The sequence below is a fragment of the Monodon monoceros genome, unplaced genomic scaffold (assembly GCF_005190385.1).
Source record: "Monodon monoceros isolate NGI ecotype Baffin Bay Population unplaced genomic scaffold, NGI_Narwhal_1 Super_Scaffold_3, whole genome shotgun sequence".
In the NCBI taxonomy this organism is placed as follows: domain Eukaryota; kingdom Metazoa; phylum Chordata; class Mammalia; order Artiodactyla; family Monodontidae; genus Monodon; species Monodon monoceros.
The window spans coordinates 36,759,500-36,784,017 of NW_021703780.1; the positions used below are offsets into that span (position 1 = coordinate 36,759,500).

At 50.0% G+C, this 24,518-nt stretch overlaps 1 protein-coding gene across 2 annotated transcripts in view; it reads left to right on the forward strand.

Annotated features, from left to right (window-relative positions):
* Positions 1-24,518, forward strand: part of MDGA1 (MAM domain containing glycosylphosphatidylinositol anchor 1) — a 56,096-nt gene that overhangs the window by 16,432 nt on the left and 15,146 nt on the right. For both annotated transcript variants that reach the window (XM_029241587.1, XM_029241588.1), the window contains exons 2-7: positions 13,576-13,715; positions 17,704-17,878; positions 18,980-19,176; positions 19,947-20,079; positions 20,321-20,590; positions 22,494-22,823. In XM_029241587.1, coding sequence (XP_029097420.1) covers positions 13,576-13,715; positions 17,704-17,878; positions 18,980-19,176; positions 19,947-20,079; positions 20,321-20,590; positions 22,494-22,823 — 1,245 coding nt within the window. The remainder of the gene's footprint in view (positions 1-13,575; positions 13,716-17,703; positions 17,879-18,979; positions 19,177-19,946; positions 20,080-20,320; positions 20,591-22,493; positions 22,824-24,518) is intronic.

Consider the following 24,518-nt stretch of genomic DNA (forward strand, 5'->3'; position numbering starts at 1 on the left):
AGTAACTAAATATATCAAAGTCATCTCTCTCGCTCAGGTGGGAGTGTGGGAAGCAGTGTGGCCTGCAGGCTCGTAGCAGAGGCTTCTGCAACAGGTCTGGGTTCAAGTCCTGCCCCAGTCACTCACTGGCTGTGTGATCTTGGGCAGGGTATACTCTGTGTCTCAGTTTCCCTGTGCACAAGCAAATGATAATAATAGCGCTCCCCTCAGGGGGCTGTGGTGAAGAGGAAATGGGAACTTGTGGAAAACCATTCTGGGCCCAGTGCCTGGGGCTTTTCAGAGGAGGCACTGCTAAGTGAGTGATTCCAGCGCCCAGGCCTGCTCAGGCCTGCTCTGATGAATCACAGAAGCTGCCACCAGGGAAGTGGCATGTGAGGCTCTATGTACAGGCATGTGACACAATATTGGAGGAAAGGCCGAGACCCTGGTGCTGGAGAAAGTGTGGCAGAGTTCCACCCCTCCTCCCATCTTCCTCTTGGGGAAATTTATAGTAAGAATATTCCCTATGAGCTACTTTATGAGTTGGGAGACAGGTGTGTTTTGCACCCAGCCCTTTACTGCAACCCACATGGCTGCCCATTCCAGACCTCACTTTCCTCCTAAGAGGCAGTGCCCCCCACCTCCTGTCCTTAGCCCCCAGGAGCCTCCTAATGGCAGTGACTTTTCTGTCCCTGGTTGTGATTGAACTTAGGTCCAATTGGCCTCCCCCATCCACAGATCCTTCACTTTTCTCCCCCAGCCGACTGGGTTTCAACTCATTTACAAGTTGTTCAGAGACTTGGCATGCTGAGATCCTACAGTGCATGCCACTTATGTGGATTCTTAAATTTCAGCCAAAAAAGGAGAGAAACCCTTCAGTGATGGAAGAAAAAAATAATGAGAATACTTAGCAGGGGGGCAAGTATTACATTTCCCAATTTATAAATATACCTGATGCTAAAAGAAAATATGTTCCCAAACTTTATGCTTCTGGAATTGACTCTTGAAAAAAAAAAAGAAAAAAAAGATTGGTCATCCCTTTCAGAAATTTAACGTGCTTTCCCTCCCAGGGATGTTCTCCTTTTGAAAGGGACACAGAAAGAGAATGCACAAGTGACTATTTATTTATTTATTTATTTTAAAATTTTATTTATTTATTTTTTGGCAGCGTTGGGTCTTTGTTGCTGCACGCGGGCTTTCTCTAGTTGTGGCGAGCAGGGGCTACTCTTTGTTGTGGTGCGCGGGCTTCTCATTGCGGTGGCTTCTCTTGTTGTGGAGCGGGGGCTCTAGGCACGCGGGCCTCAGTAGTTGCGGCACACAGGCTCAGTAGTTGTGGCGCGCAGGCTTAGTTGCTCCGCAGCATGTGGCATCTTCCCGGGCCAGGGCTACAAACCCGTGTCCCCGGCATTGGCAGGCAGATTCTTAACCACTGCACCACCAGGGAAACCCGCAAGTGACTATTTAATATGCTGGTGTTGATGAGTGGTATGAAGAACACACAAAGCAGGTAAGGGGATTGAGATTGATGGCGGTGGGGGCAGGAATGCTGTCTTAAAAAGGGTGGTCAGGGAAGGCCTGTCTCAGAAGAGAGCTGAAGGAAGCAATGGGGTGAGCTCTGGAAATCCAGGGAAGAGCAATCCAGCAGGGGGAGCTGCAAGTGCAAAGGCCCTGAGGTGGAAGTGGGCTTGGTCTGCTTGAAGAAGAGCAAAGACAGCAGTGTGGCCACAGCTGGGAGGAGGGCACATGCAGGGTGTGGCAGGCTATTGAAAAAGCTATGGCTTTGACTCAAAGTGAGAGGAGACCCACGGTAGGGTTTTGAGAAGAGAAGGGACAGGATCTGACCTAATGTTGTAAAGGGATCCCTCTGGCTGCTTGTGGAGAACAGACTGTGCCAGGCAAGGGAGGAAGCAGGGTAGAGCTCTCTGGAGGCTGCTGTAAAAATCCAGGCAGGGCATCGTGGTAGTGGTTTCTAAGACCAGGTTGGCGTTTCAGGGGTCAGATGCACGATCAGTTCCGGAGGTTGAGCTGGTGGACTGGGCATGGGATGTGGACAGAGAGAAGGCAGGGATGACTCCCAGGTTTCTGGCTGCCAGTGTGTTTTCAGTGACGGAGGGTGAGGAATGGCTCTCAGGCCTTGGGGGTGTGGCGGGGTCACTAAGTGCTGTCCTCCTGAGGTCAGTGGATGTGGACAGAGGCATAAAGTTAATCAGGCCCTTGCATCTCTGATCCCTGGTTTTTAAACCTTCAGAGGCAATCCTCCTCCTGCCTCCTGAGCTGGGGTGAAGGTCCAGCCTGGAGGAACTACACAGGGGCTGCTTTAAGAGGTTTCAAGCCGTCAGGTTGTGACACCCATAATTCTACCCCCAGATGGGTGGGATGATGCCCAGGAACCCACAGTAGCCTGGGGTGGGGGTGGGGGGGGCAGAGTGCTGCCCAGCCAGAGTGGCGGTGGTAAGCTCTGCAGAAACACTGTCCTTCTGTCCCCTGTCCTTCTGTCCTGGCGTCTAAGGCCCCACCTGCTGTTAAGCTTCAAGATTGATTTTGCTTTCAGGGTTGTTATTATCCACTTAAACAACTTCATAGGAAAAAAACGGAACCCAGTGACCATCAAACATTAACCATTCATTCTAAATTCCCTGCCCATACCTGTCAATATATTTTTACATAGCAGTAAACAGTGGTCCATTTGGCTCTCTTGGCTGACTTTATCTCCTACACACATCTCCTGGTATTGACTGAGCCCTCAGACCTGTCAGCTTAATGGCCGCAGGGCACCCCCTGCATTGATGCACTGGAGTTTGGTCACCATTTCTCCAGTGCTGGGCATTTGGGCAGATGCCAATTTCTTCTTCTAAATAGCTCTGCCATGAATATCCTTATGTGAATTACTTTTTCCTTTTAAATTATTTCCTTGGGGCCTATTCCCCAAAGTGAGATTGCCTAATAGGTCATAGGATAGGAACAGTTTTATGGCTCTCATTTCGCACTGCCGGCCCGTGCTACAAAAAGTTTGAGCCGGGCTTGTGCGCAGCCCAGCCACAATGGATTTTTATCATTTTAATTTATTTTCACTGGTTTAATAGGTGCATTATGGCCTGCTTCTTAACTTCCAGAAGCTATATTTGGATCTTTTGAACACCTAATAATAATAAGACCTGATCTGTGCAGAACTTTACAGTTTACATGGCACTTTCTGATATGTCATCTCACTTGAGATGACATATCAAGTGAGACACGATGAGCCTAATATTATTGGCCTCTGTTTTGTATGGTGAAATGGGGGTTTAGTCAAGTTAAGCGCTGGAGTGGAACTTCCAGCCAGTTCTTGCAGGTTTGGTTGGAAAGAACTCCCACCCACTTGCCACTATCCCGTTCTTTCAGGGGGCCCAAGCCCCGCCCCCCCACCATCCTGTTCTTTCTGAGGACCCAGGTCCCCAGATGCTCATTTCAGCCCCAGTCCAGTGCCTCAGCCCCCTGTCTCCCTCGGTTCCCACAGCCAGGCCTGTGTCAGGCTGCAAGCTGTGCCCTGTGCTTCAGGTTTGGGTCTCAGCTCGGGGGGTGGGAGGAAAACACTGGGCTTTTGGGCCATAGGGGCCTTTTGAGGGTTCTTTGCTTTAGCGAGGCCACTGCTCCCTCCATTCCCTGGCCCAGGGTTGGCCAAGGCTCTGCATTCTGGGTTGGGGGCCTGGACCTGGCAGTGTGTCTCTGGTCCCACCCAGGATGTGCCCCATCCGTAGTGTTGGTCACAGGTACACTGGTGCCCAGGTGACTGAGCCTCAGGCTCCAATAAACAGGGTTACTCAGGGGCCTGTCAGGCTCAACACTGGAGGCTTCAACTCTCAGACTAGGGGGACCTTCTCAGGGTGGACACACCCTTAGGTATGAGTTTGTTTGTTTGTTTGTTTGTTTTTGCGGTACGAGAGCCTCTCACTGTTGTGGCCTCTCCCGTTGCGGAGCACAGGCTCCGGACGCACAGGCTCAGCGGCCATGGCTCACGGGCCTAGCCGCTCCGTGGCATGTGGGATCTTCCCGGACCGGGGCACGAACCCGTGTCCCCTGCATCGGCAGGCGGACTCTCAACCACTGCACCACCAGGGGAAGCCCCATGAGTTCGGTTTTATTCTGCTCCCTTCTAACTATACTTCTAGAGCATCTACTAGGCAGCATGTGCTGTGATTGGTGGATTCCATTCTTATTGTATTTAACACTCTCAATAGGGAGAATTCTTATGCCCATTTTATAGGCAGGAAACTGAGGCTGTAGACTAGAGAGTTAAATGATTTGCCCCAGGTCACATAGCAATTATTGCAAACAATCTGAATGAGAACGCTGTGTCTACTCCAGCCCTGCTCCTCCCATGGGCTTGGTTCAATAGGTATGCTTTGTCAGTTGGAAGCTTGGTCACCTCCAGAATTTGGCCCACTGCCAGGGTCCAGGGCCAAGTGAACTGCAGTGATGGGGTCTCCAGGACTGCAGATCTTGGTGGGGCTGCATAGCGGGACCCCAGCAGAAAATTTTTACACGAGAAACCCTATGTCCATGGGCCCCACAGCCCTGGGCCAGACAGGCTCAGGTCCTGGGTTCCAGAAACCATTCTCTGCTCTGATAGGTGGTAGCCCCTCTCTCTCTCCATCATCCTGGATGTTCTTCTGGGGAGAGCTTTCCTTCCAGTGATTACCTCTTTCTGTCCATATTGATGTTCTGGTCTCTCGGGATTATGGCTCTTGGCATCCCCCCAAAGTAGACCTCTTCATTCAGTTTTACATTTTCCTCTTACAGGCCCTTGGAACAGGTTCCCAAAGGGTCCCAGGCTATATGATCAAATGGAAAGGGAACTGAAATTTATTGAGCACTTACTAGATACTAGTGATTATGCTCTGTACCAAATGTGCATTATCTCGTTTCATCCTCACAACCCAGAAGTTATTTTCACTAGAGCTGAGATGTAGTATTATCCCCATTTTACAGATGAAGAGACTGAGGCTTCGAGAAGTTAAATAACTTGCCCAAGGTCACATAGTTATTAGAGGAGAGATAGAGCCCTACCTCCTGCCCCTCATACTACACCATCTGGGCAGCCCCTCAGACTTGCATTTACAGCTTCGGCTCAGGCAGTGCCCAACTTGAGGCATGTGCCTTTCTGATCTCTCTTCCCCGAGTGTCCTGCCTATAATGTTAGCACTGTACTAGGGCACCTCATTTGTTGACAGTTTTGATCTCCCTGCCCACCAGGGAGAAAGTCCCTTTATAGTTTCCCCCAGGGGACCTCAGAGCCCCCACTTTAGAGGGCTTTCTGGTGGCCTGTCCTAACATCCCTGAGTTCATTAGTTGTGTGCAGGTTAGACTTCCACTGGTATGCAGACAGTGAAGATTCTAGGAGTAGAACCTGGCCCTCTCAAAACCTGTGTGCCTTCTGATGGGGCCAGGATGTAGGTGCAGTGGTGCCAAACCTTCCCAGGGACGGGGGCCCAGATGGACTGGCCACCACTTTCAGCAGTGCCAGGCTCTGCCAGAAGCATCAGGCTCTGCAAACAGTATCAGCTCCTGAAAATGGAGCCAGGCCTTACACACAGCGGCAGACCCTGCGAGCCCTACCAGGCCCTGCCTCTGGCTATGAGAGCAGAGCTTGTTTTCATGCTCAATCATGGTGACAGGCTGGCAGCCTGTGCCCTGATCTTTCAGCTGTGGCTGCTTTCCACACTCAGTAACAGTGCTCTTGGACCCGGAGGTCAGAGATAGATACATACATACTCAGGTTGGGGAGAGATTTTTGAAGCCAAAGGGGAGGTCGGCTGAATGTGGATCTGGTTTTGGTAAGCAAAAAAGACGTATTGCTGAGAGCAGACTTTAGTAGAGTCGGCAGCAAGGGGAGGGCAGAGGTGCTTCAGGGAGGGGGATGTGCCTGACTGCCTCTGCATTCTAGAGCCGAGGGCAGGACAACAGGTGCTCAGGAAATGTTACAGAAGGGATCCATGAATCAATGGTAAGTTAACAGGCGATCGTATGTGCCTTTGAAGGGCTGGGAGGCCAGGGAGCAAGAGGGAAGATGGAGAGAGAATCATCCTGGACCAAGGTCTAATGCCCTGAGACAGTGACCAGAGGTGGACGGGGCAGGGTGTGCTGATGCTTCCCCTCAAGATGACTGACACTAAGGAGAGGCCAGGGGAGGTGGTACTGGTGGGGGGACTGGTTCAAACTTGTTTTCCCAGCATGGAATTGGCACCTCCCCTAGACTCCAGAACTCCTGAGAAGCCACCTGGCCTGCCTCCTGGCCAGCGGCCGAAATAGAGGGCAGACTTCAGCCAGCTCTGCAGACAGGGCTGTGGGGAGGGCAGGGCGAAGCCCCACTGTGGAGAGCACAGAGAGCAGGGTTAATTTTCCCGAGAGGTACACATTTGATGGCCTGTGGTCCGCAGGAGAGGTGTGTAGCATCATCTCTGGCAGAAGGAGGCCCAGGAGGAGCCAGCCGAGCGCCTGCCCTGAGAGCCTCCTTTCAGGCCTCGGCCGCCATTCTCTGAGCAGCTAATTAAAAGAGAAAAGCCTGTTAATATTTCAGCACTGTTAACTCTGCTAAATTATTAAGTGTCCATTTGCATTACATACACAAAAGGATCGATAAACATGTGTGTACCAGGAGCTGGGAGAATGAGGGAGGAGTAGTTTCTAAGGATGCCACGTGGGACAGGCCCAACCAGTGACTCAGAGACTATGTCCTGCACCTGGAGCCCTGTGTCCTCAGCACTGTGCCCGGCACTTGCAAACTGGAAATGCATGGGGCTTAGCACAAAAGTCAGAGTCAGATGGACTCCAAATCAGCAGGGTGTCCTTGGGCAAGTTACTTAAACTTGCTGAGCCTCAGCTTCCTTATCTGACTAGTGGGAACAATAATAGGCTTGTTGTGGGCAATAAATAAGATAATAGATATAAAACACTCAATAAAACGCCTGCGCAGAGTAATATTATTATTATGTATATATTATTATGTGATCGTTATATCATGGTGATGGGAGGGAGACCTGAGACATAACTCCAGCTCACAGTAATCCCTCCTTGTTTCCTTTCTGCCTCTCGGCAGGCCTTTATAGGCATCATTCTTATCCCACCTCTTCTAGACTATGCACTTCCCTAGTGCAGGGCCTGAGTGCCATAGCTCTCTGTACCCCCAGCACCAAGCTCAGCACGTCACACTTATAAGGATTTGTTGAATGACTATCTGATAGAAGCTAGGACCAGACCACAGATTCTGTTTCCATATCGCCTGGCCCGGAACACTCAGTGATGCTTCCAGGAGGTGGTTAGGGTGATGGTACTTGCCCTGCCATCCAGTAACTGGGAGATAGAACCAACTTCAGGTGGGGGAGTCGGCAGCACCCCCTTCTTCTTTTCTCTCCTTGCCTTCCCACCACTCTGCTCTGTTTGGAAGTTTCCGCAGCCTGCAGACACACTTCCCCTGAAAGAGTCAGGAGGGGGAAGCAGAACACCAGATCCCACTTGGTCATGATTAACCTTTTAAAATTTAGGGTGGGGAAGAAAGCTGCAGGAAAGCTGATGTGATGGGGCTTTTAATCAAGGGTTTTCATTCCCTTTGCTGTCTGTCAGCCTTGTTTGGCTCCACATCCTACTGTTGCATCCTCATGTACTTTGCCAGTGTCCCCCACCCCCTTGGCTCGCAGCTGGGGAGAAAATTCTCTGATGGGGGATGGGGATCCTTGATGAAATTCCCCTTCTAGGTTCCAGTGAGAATTCTCTTCAGAAGGCCACGGAGCAAGCTGGAATTTGCCTTAACATGCGTCCTTGAGAGTTTGTGGCTTCCTCACTGGGCCTCCTGGGTGCTGGCAGTCCCCACCCCTACCTACGGTTTGGGGTGTACACTTTTGGAGGTAGAAAGGAGTGAGCTGATAGACCAGAAGCATGTGCCAGGGACTTGCCATTTCTGCTCAGTTGCCCTCCTTAGGATGCTGCCTCATTGGTGACATGTCTCATGCCGCTTGGTTACTCTCAACCAAGGGGCTGGGGAGGGGAATGTTACTTGGCTCCACAGCCATTATACTCTGTTAGGAAAGAGCTTTATGGTCAAGTGGAAAGCGCTCGATTAAACCAAGTTACATGGATGTGTTTACTGCAGGACTTTTCAGGGCCTTTAATAGTATACTCTTGTGTGCTGAGACTCTGAGAGGGAGAAGATGCAGCATCCTTATTTGGCGATGGGCTATCTGTGAGCATTTTATGGCGCACAGGTTTGGCAGACAGTGTTTTCCTTTTCCATGGGGTTTGTTGCTAAATATTGGGAGAGTGAAATAGCAGAAGTCTCATAGGCCAGAAGCAGGGAAATTGTTCCACAATCCTTCCGATTTTCTATCCACCAACATGGCGTCAAGCAGAGATAAACAAATCCAGCAGTGCCTCTGAAATTCAAAGGGAGCGTGTTACGAATACAACCTCTGAGGCCCGCCCCTGAAGAGTCAGGGCTAGTGGTTCTGCATGGGCCTGGGAATATGCATTGCAAGCATTGCAAAGGGCTCCCCTAGTGACACAAGGCGGGGGTAGAGGAGTCTGTGGAGGGCAGTGAACTGAGTTCCAAGCTAGTGGGAAGAAGGCCTGGGTTCGAGCCCCAGCTCTGCTACTGTCCTGTGTCTGTGAGTGGACAGGGTGTTCCCTTCTCCAGGCCTCAGTCTCCTTCTCTGCCAAAGGAGGCTAAATAGGACGTGCCCTTTCTGGCTCAGAACTGAGGCAAGGAGCTTGCAAATATCCAGTGGACCCCAGGAATGTATCAGGCCTCACCATCTGTGGCAGATAAGACTTCGTCCTTTCATGCGAAGGCCTTGCAGTCCCCTGGGGAGGTGGGGTTTTAAGAGGAGTGCAGGGTCACTTACGGAATAACAATGCTGGCTGACATGCTTGATGGCTTACTGTGTACCAGACAGTTTTAAACACTTTACCTGAGTTGACTTATTTATTCCTCTCCACAACCCCATTTTACAAATGAGAAAACTACGGCTTAAATAACTTGCTAAAAGTCACAAGGTAACTTGCTGAAAGTTAAGTGTGTAAGAGGGATGCTCAGAAAGGGCTCCATTCCATCCCTCCCCTCTGGTTTTCCGACTCCCTGCACAGTCCTCAACATGAACTCTGAACATGTTCATGAAACACCCCTAATGGTTTAGTGTCTGCTTTGAGCGGCTCCACCCCTGAGATATAGAGGGGGCCACAGAGGGTGGTCATCTGTCCCCACATCTTGCTCCTATTTAATCATCTCAGGAGCTGTCATTTATTGACAGAACACATACTGTTTGGCCAGATGTTTTACATATATTGTATTCAACCCTCACACTAGCCCTGGGAGAAGGCATTATTGTTCCCATTTTACAAATGAAGAGGCTGAGGCTCAGAGAGGTTAAGTAACTTGCCCAATGTCACCCAGCTAGTGGGTAGCAGAGCCAGAAATTAGTCCCAGATTGTCTGCTCTTTCCACCTCTCTCCAGCAGATCCCTTCTCCGCCCACTGTTCCTTTTTTCACGACGCCCTGCTTTAGGGTCATCTTAGCACTTAACACACTCTGAAACCATCCGTTCATTTCTGTTTCCTTGTTTGCCATCCATCTCCCCAACAATGCTCTTTCAGAGCTGGTCTTTGTTTGCTTTTCATGACAGTCTCTCTAGCATCCAGTGCAGCGGCCTGCTTTTGTTGTTTGATAGACTGAATGAAGGGATTATGTCATGGTGCCTCTTGACTCAGGCCCTGGCCTGGTTGCCTTTAGAATCAGAAAATGTTGCCGCTGGTAGTGACTTCCTGGGGTGTGTAGAGTGAGAGGCTGAGGCTCAGTGGGACAGAACCCCTTTGGGGGTCTGTAACTTGGTGGGATCTCTGTTGGTTTAGGGTCAGAGAGCAGTTCCAGCCATTCCACGGGTGAGCAGAGTGGGGGAGGCTGACTCATGTTAACGAAACTCAGTGGGGGTGATGGGCAAATTGGAATGTCTATGCCAAGGGGGTCTGAGTGCTTTGCAATTAGGCAGCACTTGCACCAGAAGGCAAATCTGAACCGGGAAGAAGTCAGCCATGGGAAGTGGCTCATCAAGTAGGACTCAGAGTAAAGGGAGTGGGTAATTGTAATGGTTAGTGTCAACTGAGGAAGCTGGATGACATCAACAGACAGTGTCATCAAAGGGGGGGGGTGGATGCTCTTTTTTTTTTTTATCTAATTGAAGTGTAAAGTGATATAGTAAAATCTTAAGCAAATACCTTGATGCATTTTTACATGTACATCCACCCATGTAACAGCCGCTCAGATTAAGACTATGAACATTCCCATCTCACTAGATGGGATCCCACCTCCTCCCCAGAAACTTCTCTTGTGCCCTTCCCAGTAAATAATCGCCCACCTCCACCCAAGGGCAACCACTGTTTAGATCTCTGTTACTATAAGGTTGGTTTTTCCAGTCTCGAATTTCAAATGTATGAAATCATACACTATTTCCTCTTTTATGTCTGAGCTCTTTCCCTCAAATTGTGCTGTGAGATTCAACAGGGTTGTTGTGTCTATCTGTAGCTCTTTTTTCACTTCTGTGTAATATTCCATTGTATGAATATGCCAGAATTTATTCATCCTTGCTGCTCTTGATGGACATGTGGGTTCTTTCTTGTTTTTAGCTATAATGAATAAAGCTGCTATGAATATTCTCGGACCTATTGTTTGGTTGTCATAGCACTAATTTCTATTGGGTACATACCCAGGAGTGGAATCCCTGCATCATGGGGTGTACACTTGTTTAGCCTGAGTAGGTGCTGCCAAAATCTCTTCCAAGGTGGTCCTACTATTTTAGAGTTGGATAGTCTTAGGAGTTAATGTCATTAAAGGGCGTTAGATAACCTGAATGATGTCATCACCCATGATGCCAGCTCATAGCCCAATGTCCAATGAGGAAGAGTACCTGTCAGGGGGCCAGAGGCCTGGTGTCTGCTGGCCAGGCCCCATCTTTTCTGGCTTGGGCTGGCCAGGCCCTGAGAAAGTTCAGCTCTCCAGCTCTTTTTCAGTATTCCTTATCAGTCACCAAAGTGTCTATCGTTACAACACTGCCTGGCTACGGGCAAGCCACAGTGTCCAAGATTACAGCTTATCTTCCATTGGAGCCTGTTAAATCAATGTCTTCCTTGTTGAGAGGCACCCCAGGCCTCTTGCAGACATCCATGCAGCCTTCTGGGCTTATCAACAACTGGCACACACATCACACATTGGTGGGTTGTTTCCTGAGGACCTTGGCCACAGATGGCTACCTTTTCCAAAGCATTTTCATTGCAGGGGTTGATAGTTCAGACCCATTCCCTAGATTCCAGGGTGCATCTTATACAGGGCCCACGTGCTGTTTATAACATTCATAGAAAGTAGGAGTTGAAAAAAGACCTCGGAAGTCATCTAATAACACTCCCCTCCTATAGGTGGGGAAACTGAGGCCCATGAGGTTTGACTTGCCCAAGGTCACACAGCTTGTCTCCTGACAGCTAGCCTAGGTTCATTCCTCCATGGCAGCCAGACTGGACACTCAGACTCTGGGTTGGTAGCAGCTGCCACTGTTTGCAGAACTTGCTGCTGTTTGCAGAGACTCTCCTGGTTAAACACAGCCTACATCACCCCCAGATGGCTGCCCCACAAACTTCTTGATGTGTGGCCGGGCTGCCTCTGTGGACCCACCTCTGTAATGAGTTCATGACTGTCCCATCAGTGTTGGTTGGAGAGACTCTGTTAAGGGGCTATTTGTGGCAACAGTAGAACACATCAGAGTTCTACTCAGCACTTCTCACTTATCCTGTGTGATGATCACATCCACCCTTGTGAGTTCTCAGGGTTGGTAGCATTCTCTCCATCTTAGAGATGAGAAAATGAAGGTCTAAAAATCACTAATGTTTTACCCCGGGTAATATGGAATGTAAGACTGCCCTATCAACCTGCAGGAAGCCCCCCTGTTTTCTGAGGGCTGGTTCAAAAGCTGCCTCTTCCATAGAGCCTTCTGTGATTCTTTCTCCAGCAGACAGTGACGTCTCTCTCCTCTCACCTCCTCTTTACCTTTCTTAACAATGCTTAGCAACTTCACCATGGCATATTCCTATAAATTCATTCATTCAGTGTTCACTGAGTACCTGCTATATTCAAGGCTTTGCGCTGGGGATACCAAGGTGTGAAGCTCATGGTCTGGTAGGCAGAAAGATAATAATGCTGAATTTGGTAGACACGCAGATTGATGCTTTGCTGTTGCACTGGAAAAGTGATGGATACAGAAGGAGGGAGGATGTAGGTCAATCATGGAATGCTTCCCGGAGGAAATTACACATTTTATGAACAGGTTTTATCTCACCTCCCTGCACCTCTTTAGGGCAAGGACTGAGTTTTCACCCCCTTGTGTCCCTCGTGCCCTGGATTAGCTCTCCTGCCTCCACTCCCTCCACCCTCATATGTGAGCAGACAGGTTTGAAATTGGGGGCCTTGCCCTCCTTCCCAGAGCCCAAGTACTGGTGGGCTGGGGGCTGGTTTGCCTTCAGGACAGTGGGGCTAAGACACTGAAGGAGGGCCATGAACTTTTCTGGTTCAATCATTTTTCCTTTGGGTGCCCCAGCCATATCGCAGCTCTGGTCCCCCAGCCCTGGTCAGATCGCAGCCCTGGCCACTGTGAGAGAGGTTAGGGAGGATCCAAAGTCTTGTGAGAGCTTCCAGGCCCCCGGTGAGAACTTCTCTCACTTGGAGAGGAGGCTGGCATAGGTTCAGAGAGCAATGAGGGAAAAGTAACAGGCATTTGGGTGAGGGGAACGTGCAGTCCCCGGAGCTGGGGGCTATCTTAGTTAGGTTCGCTGAAGGTTGAGCCTTGGATGGTTGGTGGCAGTGAGTTCAGGCAAGTGATTTGCTGAGAAAGTGCTCTAAGGGCCAACTGAAAGGGGACAAGGGAAACAGCCAGGTGAAAATGTGGTTTAGTTGACTTAGTCTCAGCCTGTTCCCTGGGGTGGGGGTAGGGGGCCTCTGGAACATGAACAGAACCGCGGTCACCCCAGCTTGAGTCAAGGTGGCTGGGCTTTTGCATCATGTCCACCAGTCATTGGGGTGTGTATGTATTGGGGAAGGGATGACCTCCTATAGGCATGTCTGGTCCAGGCAGCTCCCACTGGTTGAGGGCAATTCCCTGGGGCAGGTGAGCTCTGCGTGCCTAGCAGCTAACACAGCAGCTGGGAATGGAGGCACCTGCCAGATACAGGGAGCTGGGCAGAGCACCAGCAGCCTGCACGACAGGGGGCTGCTAAGACATGATGCTCACTGGGTGATAACCACTCTGTACAGATTACAAAGCCCCCTCACAGTCCTCAGCTCATTGAAGAGCACAGATCTCTTGCAAGGGCCGTGGGATGGGGAGGAATTGCCCCTGTCCTGAGTCCCTGGCCCTTCTGCTCTGGCCCGGGTTCCTAGGAGCATTCTTTCCTGAGCTCGATGGGATCAGGCCTCTGAGGGATGTCATGGAGAAGTCTGGGCTGACCCCTCCCCCTGAAACACTCAGGAGGGAGCCTTAGACCCCCTCTGGCCTTGGTGCCTCCTGTCTAAACCTCCCCATCTCCCGCCAGCTCCAGCCCAGGCTCAGATCGTGCACGCGGGCCAGGCGTGTGTGGTGAAAGAGGACAACATCAGTGAGCGCGTCTACACCATCCGGGAGGGGGACACCTTGGTGCTGCAGTGCCTTGTCACCGGGCACCCTCGGCCCCAGGTAAGCCCCTGGCCTGGCTTGAGCAGGCCCCTCCTGACCCACCCCGCTCTGGGATCAGAAGAGGCAGTGGGAGCTGTGACTAGAGACAGACAGCAGCAAGTCAGCAGAAGACAGGAGGCTGGGGCTGGGGAAATAGCTGGAAAATAAACCCTGTGGGGGAGGGCTAGAGGCTGTGGGCTTACTCACCTGGAAATATTGATGACTGAGGGCAAAAACTGAATGTCAGTTGTTCAGTTCCACTCCAATCTCTGTATCTGTTGAGCAGACGCTCTATCAGATATATACCTTCAACCACTGTTTGAAGGCAGACCACGCGCCAAGCACTATGCTCGTTACTTTCTCCAGTGTTTTCTCTTTGGAGCCTCGCAACCGTGCTGTGAGGAAGGCATCAGGGCCTCCATTTTAAGCTGAGGAAATCGAGGTTCAGAGAGGTTGGGTAAACTCCCAAGGTCCCCAGCTCTTGTGAGGGTGGGAGCAGAATTCAAATCCAGAACCAGCATTCTCTGTAACTTGGTACACTTCCTCCTACTTCAGGAGGCTTCCAGTAGGCAAGCCCCACACTTTTGACATTAAGAGACTCAAAGCTATTAGAAAGTAACAGAAGATGCGTATCTGGAAAATCTGGGTGAATTTTGTCCCAGACTAAGTGTTTGGTTCAGGCAGGAAGTATTGGCTGGTTATCACTGAGAGCTGACAGGTGGAGGCAGGAGGGTGGGCTGGAGGGATGGGTAAAATTTGCTGGCGAGCTGCGGTGACCTTTAAAAGCAACAGAAAAGGTTTTGATTGGATCCTAGGAAGCGCAGTGATTGCAAAATCCTTTTTTGGGGGGACGACTTTGGGAACAGGGACAGCTTTAGTAGGTTTGGTCTTGAGACAAGCAGATGGACAAGAAAACTCCTAAAGACTTTTTCAAACTGAAACTGTCATCACTGCTTCCTTCTTCTTAACGGTTGTTTTTTGGAAGTGTAAACAATGCTGCCAGTCTTCAGGTTGGTGTTTGCATAGGTGTGACTTTAGGCATGATGCTCCCTAAAGCCAGGGAGGCAGCTGGGCCACCTCTCCCTCAGGCTGCACTGGCCATCTGTGTGTGTCCCCTTGTGCATCACATGTAGGCGTCATTTGTGGCTGTGGCTGTGAGTCCATGCACCCATTTTCTATTTCCATTTGTAGTTTCATTATTCTTCCTGCTACCTAGGCTCAAACCCTTGGGCTCATATTTGACTCAGCCGCATATCATTCCCCACACCTAGCCAGGCTCTGAGGCCTTCCTTTTTACGTCTCTTGCATGGGTCTCCTTCTATTCCTCATTACCCCTTGAGGTCAGACCTTTAGTCTTGTCCCTTGGACCACTGCAGTAGACTCTAACTGGCCTCCCATTCTCCTACATCTCCCCCTCCAATCCATTCCTGCACCCTGCTCCCAGAATCATCATCCTTAGACCTGCTACATTATATCACTCCCCTGCTCAGAAACCTTCGATGACTCCACATTACCTACCAGACCCAGTTCAGGCTCATAGGGGTGGAACTAAAGACCCCCCCCCCACAATCCAGCCCCCACCTGCCTGTCCTGTCTGATCTCCCACGGCCATCCTCCTCACACCCCGTCTTCAGTGAACCTGTCCAAATACACCCTGTTCATTCTTGCTTTAGCCACTGCTCTTTACCTGTCCTGAAATGCCTTCTAGTGCCTTTTGCTCATTTCATTACAATAAATATTTATTGAGCACCTGCTATGTGCCAAGTACTGTGATGGGTCCTGAGGATACAGCTGCAGTTCCTGTTGTCATGGAGCATCCAGTCTAGGGGTGGAGCAAGTATCATCTCATAGCCCAGTTTGTTGTCAGATGGAAGAATGAGTGGGCGTGGAATTCCCTACTCCAAACAAGTAGCAAGAGAGAGGGACTCTCTATGGTTAAAATGAAGAAGAAATCTATAGCGATGGTAGTGAGCAAAAGCTGAAGAAACTGGTACTTTGAGGGACTTAACTGCATACTCACCTCAGGGGTAGTAGTATTAATACACACATGGGGGGTAAGCGCTGAGGCCACAGGCCCATCTATGACTGGAGCTAGAACTGGACTTCTTACCTAAAGCTGGAAGCTTGATACGAGTGATACCACCTATGAATGGGGACCAGAAGATCTCTGCCCCATAGCCCAGAGTCACAGCAGGGAGCAGACTTTCTGCTTCAGGGTGTGGGTGCAAACAGAGTCACCTATGAGGGAATAACCCTAATCCAGTCTGTGTCTTGCACTATCCAAGTGGTGAGGAGACCTTAAGCTGAGAAACTAATATAAAAACTGGGACTTCCCTGACGGTCCAGTGGTTAAGACTCTGTGCTTCAATGCAGCGGGTATGGGTTCGATCCCTGGTCAGGGAACTAAGATCCCACATGCCGCGGGGCATGGCCGAAAAATACCCAAACTGGTTGAAACCTGTGAATGCATATATCTTGGGCATAGGCAACCATAAAGCTACACCACAGACAGGCCTGTCAGTGCCCAAGTGGGAGTTCTGAGGAAGATAATTCCTACTGAATACAAGCCCATGGGGTGAAATTTTAAAGCATATCTAAAAATACAGTGCCAGGAGAGCCAGTCCATAGACCCAAATAATTGAACAATTCACATCTGAGAAAACAGAGATGATAGAGCAATATGAAAGGATCTTTAAAATAAATGTGTTTAAAATGTTTAAAGAGACAACGGAAGGAATAGAATCTATAAGACGGGAGATTATAAAACCTGATCAGTTAAGATATGGAAAAAAGCAAATAGAAATCCTAGAAATAAAAAATAATAGTCTTTAGAAAAATTTGGCCTCAATACCATAGAAGTAGCTAAAGAAGAAACTGGTGAACTGGATAATAGATCCAAGGAAATCAGCTACAATGCAGTCTGGAGAGGACAAAGGGATGGAAAATGTGAAAAGGAAGTTGGGAGACACGGAGGATAGAATGAGAAGCTGTAACAAATTTAGGCATTCTACAAGGACTAGAGAAAACTTAGAAGAGGCAACATTTAAAGAGATAAAGCCTGAGAATTTTGTAGAATTGAAGAATGGTATGAACTCTCAGATGGATAAACCAAGTCCTAAGCATTTGTAAACACACCCCATCTAGATAAATCATGGTAAAACTGCAAAATGTCAAGTACAAAAAGCAAAAACATTTTCATGGTCTTGTTCTTTTTCCAGAGCACCCTCTGATCTACGTCTGAATGTCCTGAAACTGCATGTAGCCTTCCCCAAGTTTTGTAACCCCTGGGTCCATGAGGGTAGAGTCGAGGGTGGTGAGGAGATGAGAACAGCAGTGACACACCGTCACTCCTGCCAAATTCTATTGGTCACACAGACCAGCCCTGGTACAAAATGGGAGGAAAGTACAGAAAGGTGTGAATACCAGGAGGTGGGGACCACGGGGGGCCATGGTGGAGGCTGGCTATCACATAGACCTCTTTCACAGATGAGAAATCTGAAGCTAGGAGATGAGTAACCTACCCAAGGCCACTAAGCTAATAAGTGGAATAACAAAAATTTAATCAAATTCTTACTTTTCCAGGAATGAATTATATACTCATTTAGTCTTCTCAGTAAGCCTAGGAAGGGAGTAATATTTCCATTTTACACATGCGGAAAGGAAGGCAGGAGAGGTTGGGTAACTTGCCCGCAAATCCATGATGCTAACAACTGCACATACTGCCTTTTTAAAAGCCTCTTCCACCTGACCCCAGATTCCCCAGGCTCTTCACTGAGAGGTCCTACCTCCAGCATGCATTCCCATGAGGTTGTTTGGGTTAGTTTTGCAGGCCTGGGTATGCCTTATGTGCGCTCGTGGAAAAGTATGGGGGTGGGCGGGGACCCCCCTCCCCTTCCCCCTCCCCCCCCCCTTCCCCCTCCCCTTCCCCCTCCCCTTCCCCCTCCCCTTCCCCCTCCCCTTCCCCCTCCCCCTCCGTGCGGTCTGACTCTGCCCTGCCTGGCTGGCCCAGGTGCGTTGGACCAAGACCGCGGGCAGCGCGTCGGACAAGTTCCAGGAAACATCGGTGTTCAATGAGACACTGCGCATCGAGCGCATCGCGCGCACGCAGGGCGGCCGCTACTACTGCAAGGCTGAGAACGGCGTGGGCGTGCCTGCCATCAAGTCCATCCGGGTGGATGTGCAGTGTGAGTCGGGTCTGCCTCTTAGTACCCGGGCCAGGGGCCTGCTTCTGGGGGCTCAGGCTGGGAAGGAGGAGTGGGGAGAAGGGTAGAGAAGTGGCACCTCCGTGTAGAACAACTGTAGAGACTTTCTCTTTTCCAGGATAGAGAAGGGCATCCCTGATGTTCCTTTGACGTGCACTACCTTATACCATTCACCCATCTCTATCTTTAATCCCATATGAACCTTGCAGCATCCCTGCAAAGTGGTCAGGGAGGGCAGGACAGGTTGGATTATACCCATTCTACAGATGAAGAAGCTGAGACCAAAGGCTTGTGACTTGCTCACTGCATAGGTCTCTTCTCATTATGGTCCAGTGTCCTTCCCACAGTACCTCATGTCTCTGCTTTTGTCCCAGGGAAGCTCTGAAACTTCCCTATCCCAACACCTGCAGGACCAGGCACCCCTCAGTCCTTGCTACAGGTTGAATGGGAAGCCCTCAGTCCCTGCCTGCCATCCACGGATATTCCCTTGACCACTCAGAGGCTATCTCCCTTCTTGCCATCCGCCTCTGTGCCATCCAGGCTGACCTAGGTACCCAGAAGCTGTGGGGCCAGGCCCAAAGGTCTGTCTGCCACCATCTTAATATCTACAATGAACCTATCCATTAAATACACCCCCCTGCCCCAAGTGGGACCTGATAGAGTGGTGGAACCCCAGGCCCTCTCTTCTGTCCCCCTTCAGCCACCCAGGGGCCTGACAAACCCTGGGGCTGAGGGTCGTTTCTCAAGTTATTGCAGCTGGAAGGGTCTGGCAGGCATGGCCTGATTTCCAGTGTGCAGCTGCTTCCTCCATCCTATGGTAGGAGGGTGAAGATAGATACACACATCCCCCCGCCCTCCCCACCCCCCAGCCAATGCAGGTCCCTGGGGAGGGACTGCTGAGAAGCCAACATATCCAGTCCCCTGCCTCTGACAGGTTGCTCAAGCTTGCAGGGCTGGGAGAGCGTCTTGCTCTCTGGAAGCATCCCATGAGGGTAGCTTAACTTTCCCTGAGAGCTGCCAGGGGCCCAAGCCCTCCACCTAGGGGGTCACGCATCTGACTCCACTGGGGCTGTGCCCTTGCAGACCTGGACGAGCCAGTGCTGACAGTACACCAGACAGTGAGCGATGTTCGAGGCAACTTCTACCAGGAGAAGACGGTGTTCCTGCGCTGTACGGTGAACTCCAACCCACCTGCCCGCTTCATCTGGAAGCGGGGCTTGGACACCTTGTCTCACAGCCAGGACAATGGGGTCGACATCTATGAGCCCCTCTACACCCAGGTCAGGACGGGCGGCAGCTGGCTTGGTCTCCTCATGGCTCACCCCACATTCTTCCTCCTGCACCCCACAAGGGAGGGGGCCGGGGGGCTGAAGCCTCACCATCTGGAGTTCCAGGGACTGCCCTGACTCCAACAAGTTTCTTCTGACATCAGAAGCAAGCATTCTGATTGGGCTTCAGACCACCTGGGGCAGACAGAATTGAGACAGAAAGGTCAGGAAGCAGTGGTGAGGACAGGAGAGTCCTCAAGGCAACATGTCCTCTAAGAAATTTGCCAGTTAGGAGAGGCACCTCCTGGGGCAGACAAGTCATCCCTGCCTGTTGCTGGCTGTCAGGGTCTTTGGAACGGCGGGCAGGAACAGCAGGAGTTGGGGTAGAAAGATGAGTCACTTCCCATGGCTCTCCTGCAGTCCTAGGAGATGGTGATGAAGCCATCCTGATCCTGCAAGAGAGTTTTCAGAGGCAGCTTTCCTAGGTGGCTGTCAGAACTCCACATGTAGCCATGGCCTGTAGGGCCAGCCCTGTATTTGTATGGGTTGTAAGACAGAGCAGGATTCCCTCGTTACCCTTCCATTTCCTAGAATGGGGAAACTGAGGCCTGGTCCTGACCAGTGTGTACCAGGACACCCTCAGACCCATGGAAGCCCAGGGTATGGGGAGTGTGCCATCCACCCCAGGCTCAGTCCTGAATAGGAATTTGCTTTAGCCTCTGGTGCTTGGTGAATGTGTGTGAGACCCAAGCAGGCCCCTCACCCCAGTGGTCACTGCCCAGGGGGAGACCAAGGTCCTGAAGCTGAAGAACCTGCGGCCCCAGGACTATGCCAGCTACACCTGCCAGGTGTCTGTACGCAACGTGTGTGGCATCCCGGACAAGGCCGTCACCTTCTGGCTCACCAACACCACGGGTACAGGCACTTCCCCGCCCATCCCCTTTCCCACCTGGGCTGAGTCCTCAACCAGGAGGTGGTGCCCATCTCATGCAAGACTCCAAGCACATCACCACGAGTGTTTCCCCTCCTCCTTCCTGCCTGCTCCTTCCCTTCTCCCCCTGCAGGCCTTCCCCGGCCCCCACTCCCTCCCTGATTCTCCTCCCCCACATCTGGCCCTGCCTCATGGTCCCCTAAGACCCCATTCTTGTCCTCCTAGCACCACCAGCCCTGAAGCTGTCTGTGAACGAAACTCTGGTGGTGAACCCTGGGGAGAATGTGACGGTACAGTGTCTGCTGACAGGCGGTGATCCTCTGCCCCAGCTGCAGTGGTCCCATGGACCAGGTCCACTGCCCCTGGGTGCCCTGGCCCAGGGTGGCACCCTCAGCATCCCTTCAGTGCAGGCCCAAGACTCTGGCTACTACAACTGCACAGCCACCAACAATGTGGGCAACCCTGCCAAGAAGACTGTCAACCTCCTGGTGCGATGTACGTGGCTCCGGAGGGGTGGAAGGAAACTTGGGAAGCAGACAGGGTCCCTGTACCTTGGGAACTGAAATGGGAAAGGGGCCTGTCTGCTTCTCCTTGGTAGGGGAGGTAGGCTGAGAAGGCAGGTTCCAGGCACTTTGATTTCCCTGCAATTCAGGTGTCTGCCAGCAGATGGCAGGACTAAAATTTGCATAAAGTTTTATTTACAGTTTACAATCAATACATTTTCAAATATAACCTCAACAACCCAAGAAGTAGGAAGGGCTGGTGTTGATTACCTAGATTTTTTTAGACTGGGAAACTGAGGCTGCAAAAAGCTAAATGTGGACATTCCAGACTCTAAGAGAAAGTTCCTGACTTTCTCCCTGTACAATGGTTTCTACATGATTAATAGAATTAAAGTGAAAATAACACACATTTCCACATACCTCATATGTAAATCTTTATTAGCAAAGCATTTCAGTGAGTATAAAGATAATTACTAAATGTAAAAATGATTAAAACTTGGAGCACAATATAAAGAAGTGCAAATACTTTCCTAACTAAATTTCAGCCTCAATAATTATCATTAGCTGCTCGATAAGATCTTGATTTTACTGCTCTGCTTTAAGGAGGAAACTTTAAATTCTTCTGCTTGTGCAGCTTTAGGTGGTTGTTTAAAAATTTATTAAAAAAATTTTTTTTTAAAGATCCAGGCTTGTTTCCAGCTTTTTAGCACTTGAAAGTAAGATACAGCTTCTGTCAAATTCAATTGAGCATCTTCTGATGGACACTCTTCTCTGTTCATCTGTCACTGACCAGTCTCTCCCTGACTCTCCTCACCAAGAGAAGCTAGCTCTCTATGACTTTTTACTTAATTATGATTAAGTAGTGAGAAAGATAATGGTCAAACTGTGGTTATCTAATGACTACTGTTTCCTTTGATGGTACTTTTCCCATCAGAAGATTGTTCTTCCCCACCTGATCCATATGCCCTTTAAAACCTGGGTTGATAAGATTGCCATTTTCATCAAATACTTGTGGTCACCTCTCGGGGTGACATACAGCCTGCTTCACTCAGCCCAGTCCTGATTTATGGCTGTTGTAGCAGAGTCCTTTCCAATGAGCACCTAATATTAAGAATTCTGTCTAATTCTTGGCATACATAAAACAATTTTTAGATTTTTAAAGGAGGCCAGACCATTTTCTTCCTAAACTCTGTATTTTTATGTAATTGCATGTAAAATGATTGTATTGGTCTTTTTTTTTTTTTTTTTTAATGACACAAACTTGTTGCAAAGAGCTAAACAGCACAAAAGGGCAAGTTAAAAATTTCCCCTTAATTTCCCTCAGTCCCATTCTCTAGATAGAACCAGTGTTACATTCTGGTGCCTCTTTCCAAAATTTGTATTTTGTATATTCTGGGTGTAAAACAACAATAAAAATAAAGCAGCATAGTAGTTAAGAGCACAGGCTCTGAGTATGAATTCAAGATTGGCTATTTACCAATACTTCTTTGAGCAAGTGAATTAAACTGTCTGAGCCTCATTTCCCTCCTTTGTAAAATAGGGAAAATAAAATGCCTCCCTCAAAGATTGTGGGATGGGCTAAACGAGGAAACCCACATACAGTGCTTAGAACAGGGCCTCTCATAGTGTATGTTTGGTCAACAGTGGCTGTATTGATTACTAAACCCACTTTTCTACAGCGAGCTTTTTTTTTTAACTTTTGGAAACACATCTGAGAGAGGAGAACGATTTCCAAGCAGAGAAAGTGATGGTTTCTCCTGGGAGTGGGATCGTAGCCCCCAAACTCCAGGAAGGCCAGTTGGAGGGTAGAAGCTGCATCTGGATGGGGGTGGTGAGACAGGGAACCCTGGCTTTGGGCCAGCTCCAGCCACCTTTCCCTCCCCATCCACCCATAGCCATGAAGAATGCCACATTCCAGATCACCCCAGATGTGATCAAAGAGAGCGAGAACATACAGCTGGGCCAGGACCTGAAGCTGTCATGCCATGTGGATGCAGTGCCCCAGGAGAAGGTGACCTACCAGTGGTTCAAGAATGGCAAGCCAGCACGCATGTCCAAGAGGCTGCTGGTGACTCGCAATGACCCTGAGTTGCCCGCTGTCACCAGCAGCCTAGAGCTCATTGACCTACACTTCAGCGACTATGGCACCTATCTGTGTGTGGCTTCCTTCCCGGGAGCACCTGTGCCCGACCTGAGCGTCGAGGTCAACATCTCCTCTGAGACAGGTGGGCAGCTGGAGGGGGGCAACAGGGAGGTATGAGGGGGCTGGAGAGACCCACAGAGGGGAGGTGGGGGCAGCAGCTTGGGAAAGGGAGGCCACAGTGAGGAGGATACCATTTGTTCATGCCATATGCATTTATTAAACACCTGTTATATGCCAGGCATTATGCTACGCACTGGAGTAAAGTGGTGGGCAAAACAGGCCACACTGAACTTAGTAGCAAATGTTTTTCAGATCATCCCACAAATAAATGTATCACTGCAAACTGTGATGCATGAGAGTCAGGAGTTTCCTAAGATAGCAGGTTTGATCTGAGATCTGAGGGAGGGGCAGGATTTTAGTAGGCAAAGGAGAGCAAAGGGAGGGTGGAAGAGAAAAGCAGGCCAAGGAATCAGCATACGCAAAGGCACCGAGGCAGGAAAGTACATGAAGCATTTGGCGCACTGAAAGGAGAGTGTGGCTGAGAGAATAGAGTGAGATGAGAGTGGAGAGGTTGGCAGGGGCCAGATTTTGCAGAGGATTTGGGTCTTTATTCCAATAATAATAAATAACGATAATGAAATAATGGCCAACATTTACTGAGTGTTTACTATGTGTTCTGATGATTTTATATTTATCTCATTCACCTTCATGATTTACTTTATGGGGTAGATGGTTCATCTTCAGTTTTTAGAGATGAGGAAACTTAGGCTAAGAGAGTTTAAGAATCTTACCTAAGGTTACACATCAATAAATGGTGGAGCTGGGATTCAAACCCAGGCAACCAGACTTCAGAACCTGCTCTCAGCCACCCGTGAAGGGTTTACACTTTGAAAATTACAAGAGTTTGGAGGGAGTGACTTTGGAGAAGGTCTCTGGAATCTCATCTCCAGCCCCCAGTACCTTGCACCGAGTTGCTGGCTGACTTTGGCTAAGCCTCTTCAACTCTCTGGGCCTCAGTCTCTCCTCTATGAGACATTGAACCAGATGGCCTTGGAAGCTCTTCCCATCCTGACATCTGAACAGGGAGAGGCCAGGTGTAGCTGGAGGTGTCAGGAAAGGCTTCCAGAAGGAGACAGACCTGAGCTGGGCTTTGGGAGTGGACTAGGCCTCCACAGATTCCACAAATCCATTTTGCAAATCACAGAGCCATGTCTGGGGTGAGGAGCTGGGGACTCAGACACGAATGCCACAGCCCCATCATCAGAGCTCACTGCCTAGACAGAGAGATAGACCTGTTGCAGAAGGGTCAGGCAAGGTGGAGGAAAAGGAAGGACAAACCTTAGATAAGACTCAGGAGCTAAAGGTGGGGTCTTCAGAGCATCTGGGGGCACAAGAGGAGTACCAGGCTGCCCGGGGTCATCAGGGAAGGCTTCTTAGGGGAGCCATTTTCCATGTGAGCATTTGCCCATGCTCAAGCCCATGAGAGGAGGGACAGGGAGCCCCCAAGGTGTATGAGACTTACTGTGTCCAGGAAGTATGTTCCTTACAAGTGGATCCCACAGCTGCAACACAGGATGGGAAAGGAAGATGAGGCTGGGGGTTGACAGAGGCCAGAGCCCAAGGGCCTTGTTAGAAGAGCCAAGGAGTTTGAGCTTTAACCTGAGGGCAGTATGGCCTCAAAATGGGACAGCCCTTTATCTTGTGGGGGCAAAGAAGGGTTGGGAGCTGGGGTGTTTTAGAAACAGGGAAATCAATGGGGTACAGGGCCATTTCCTTC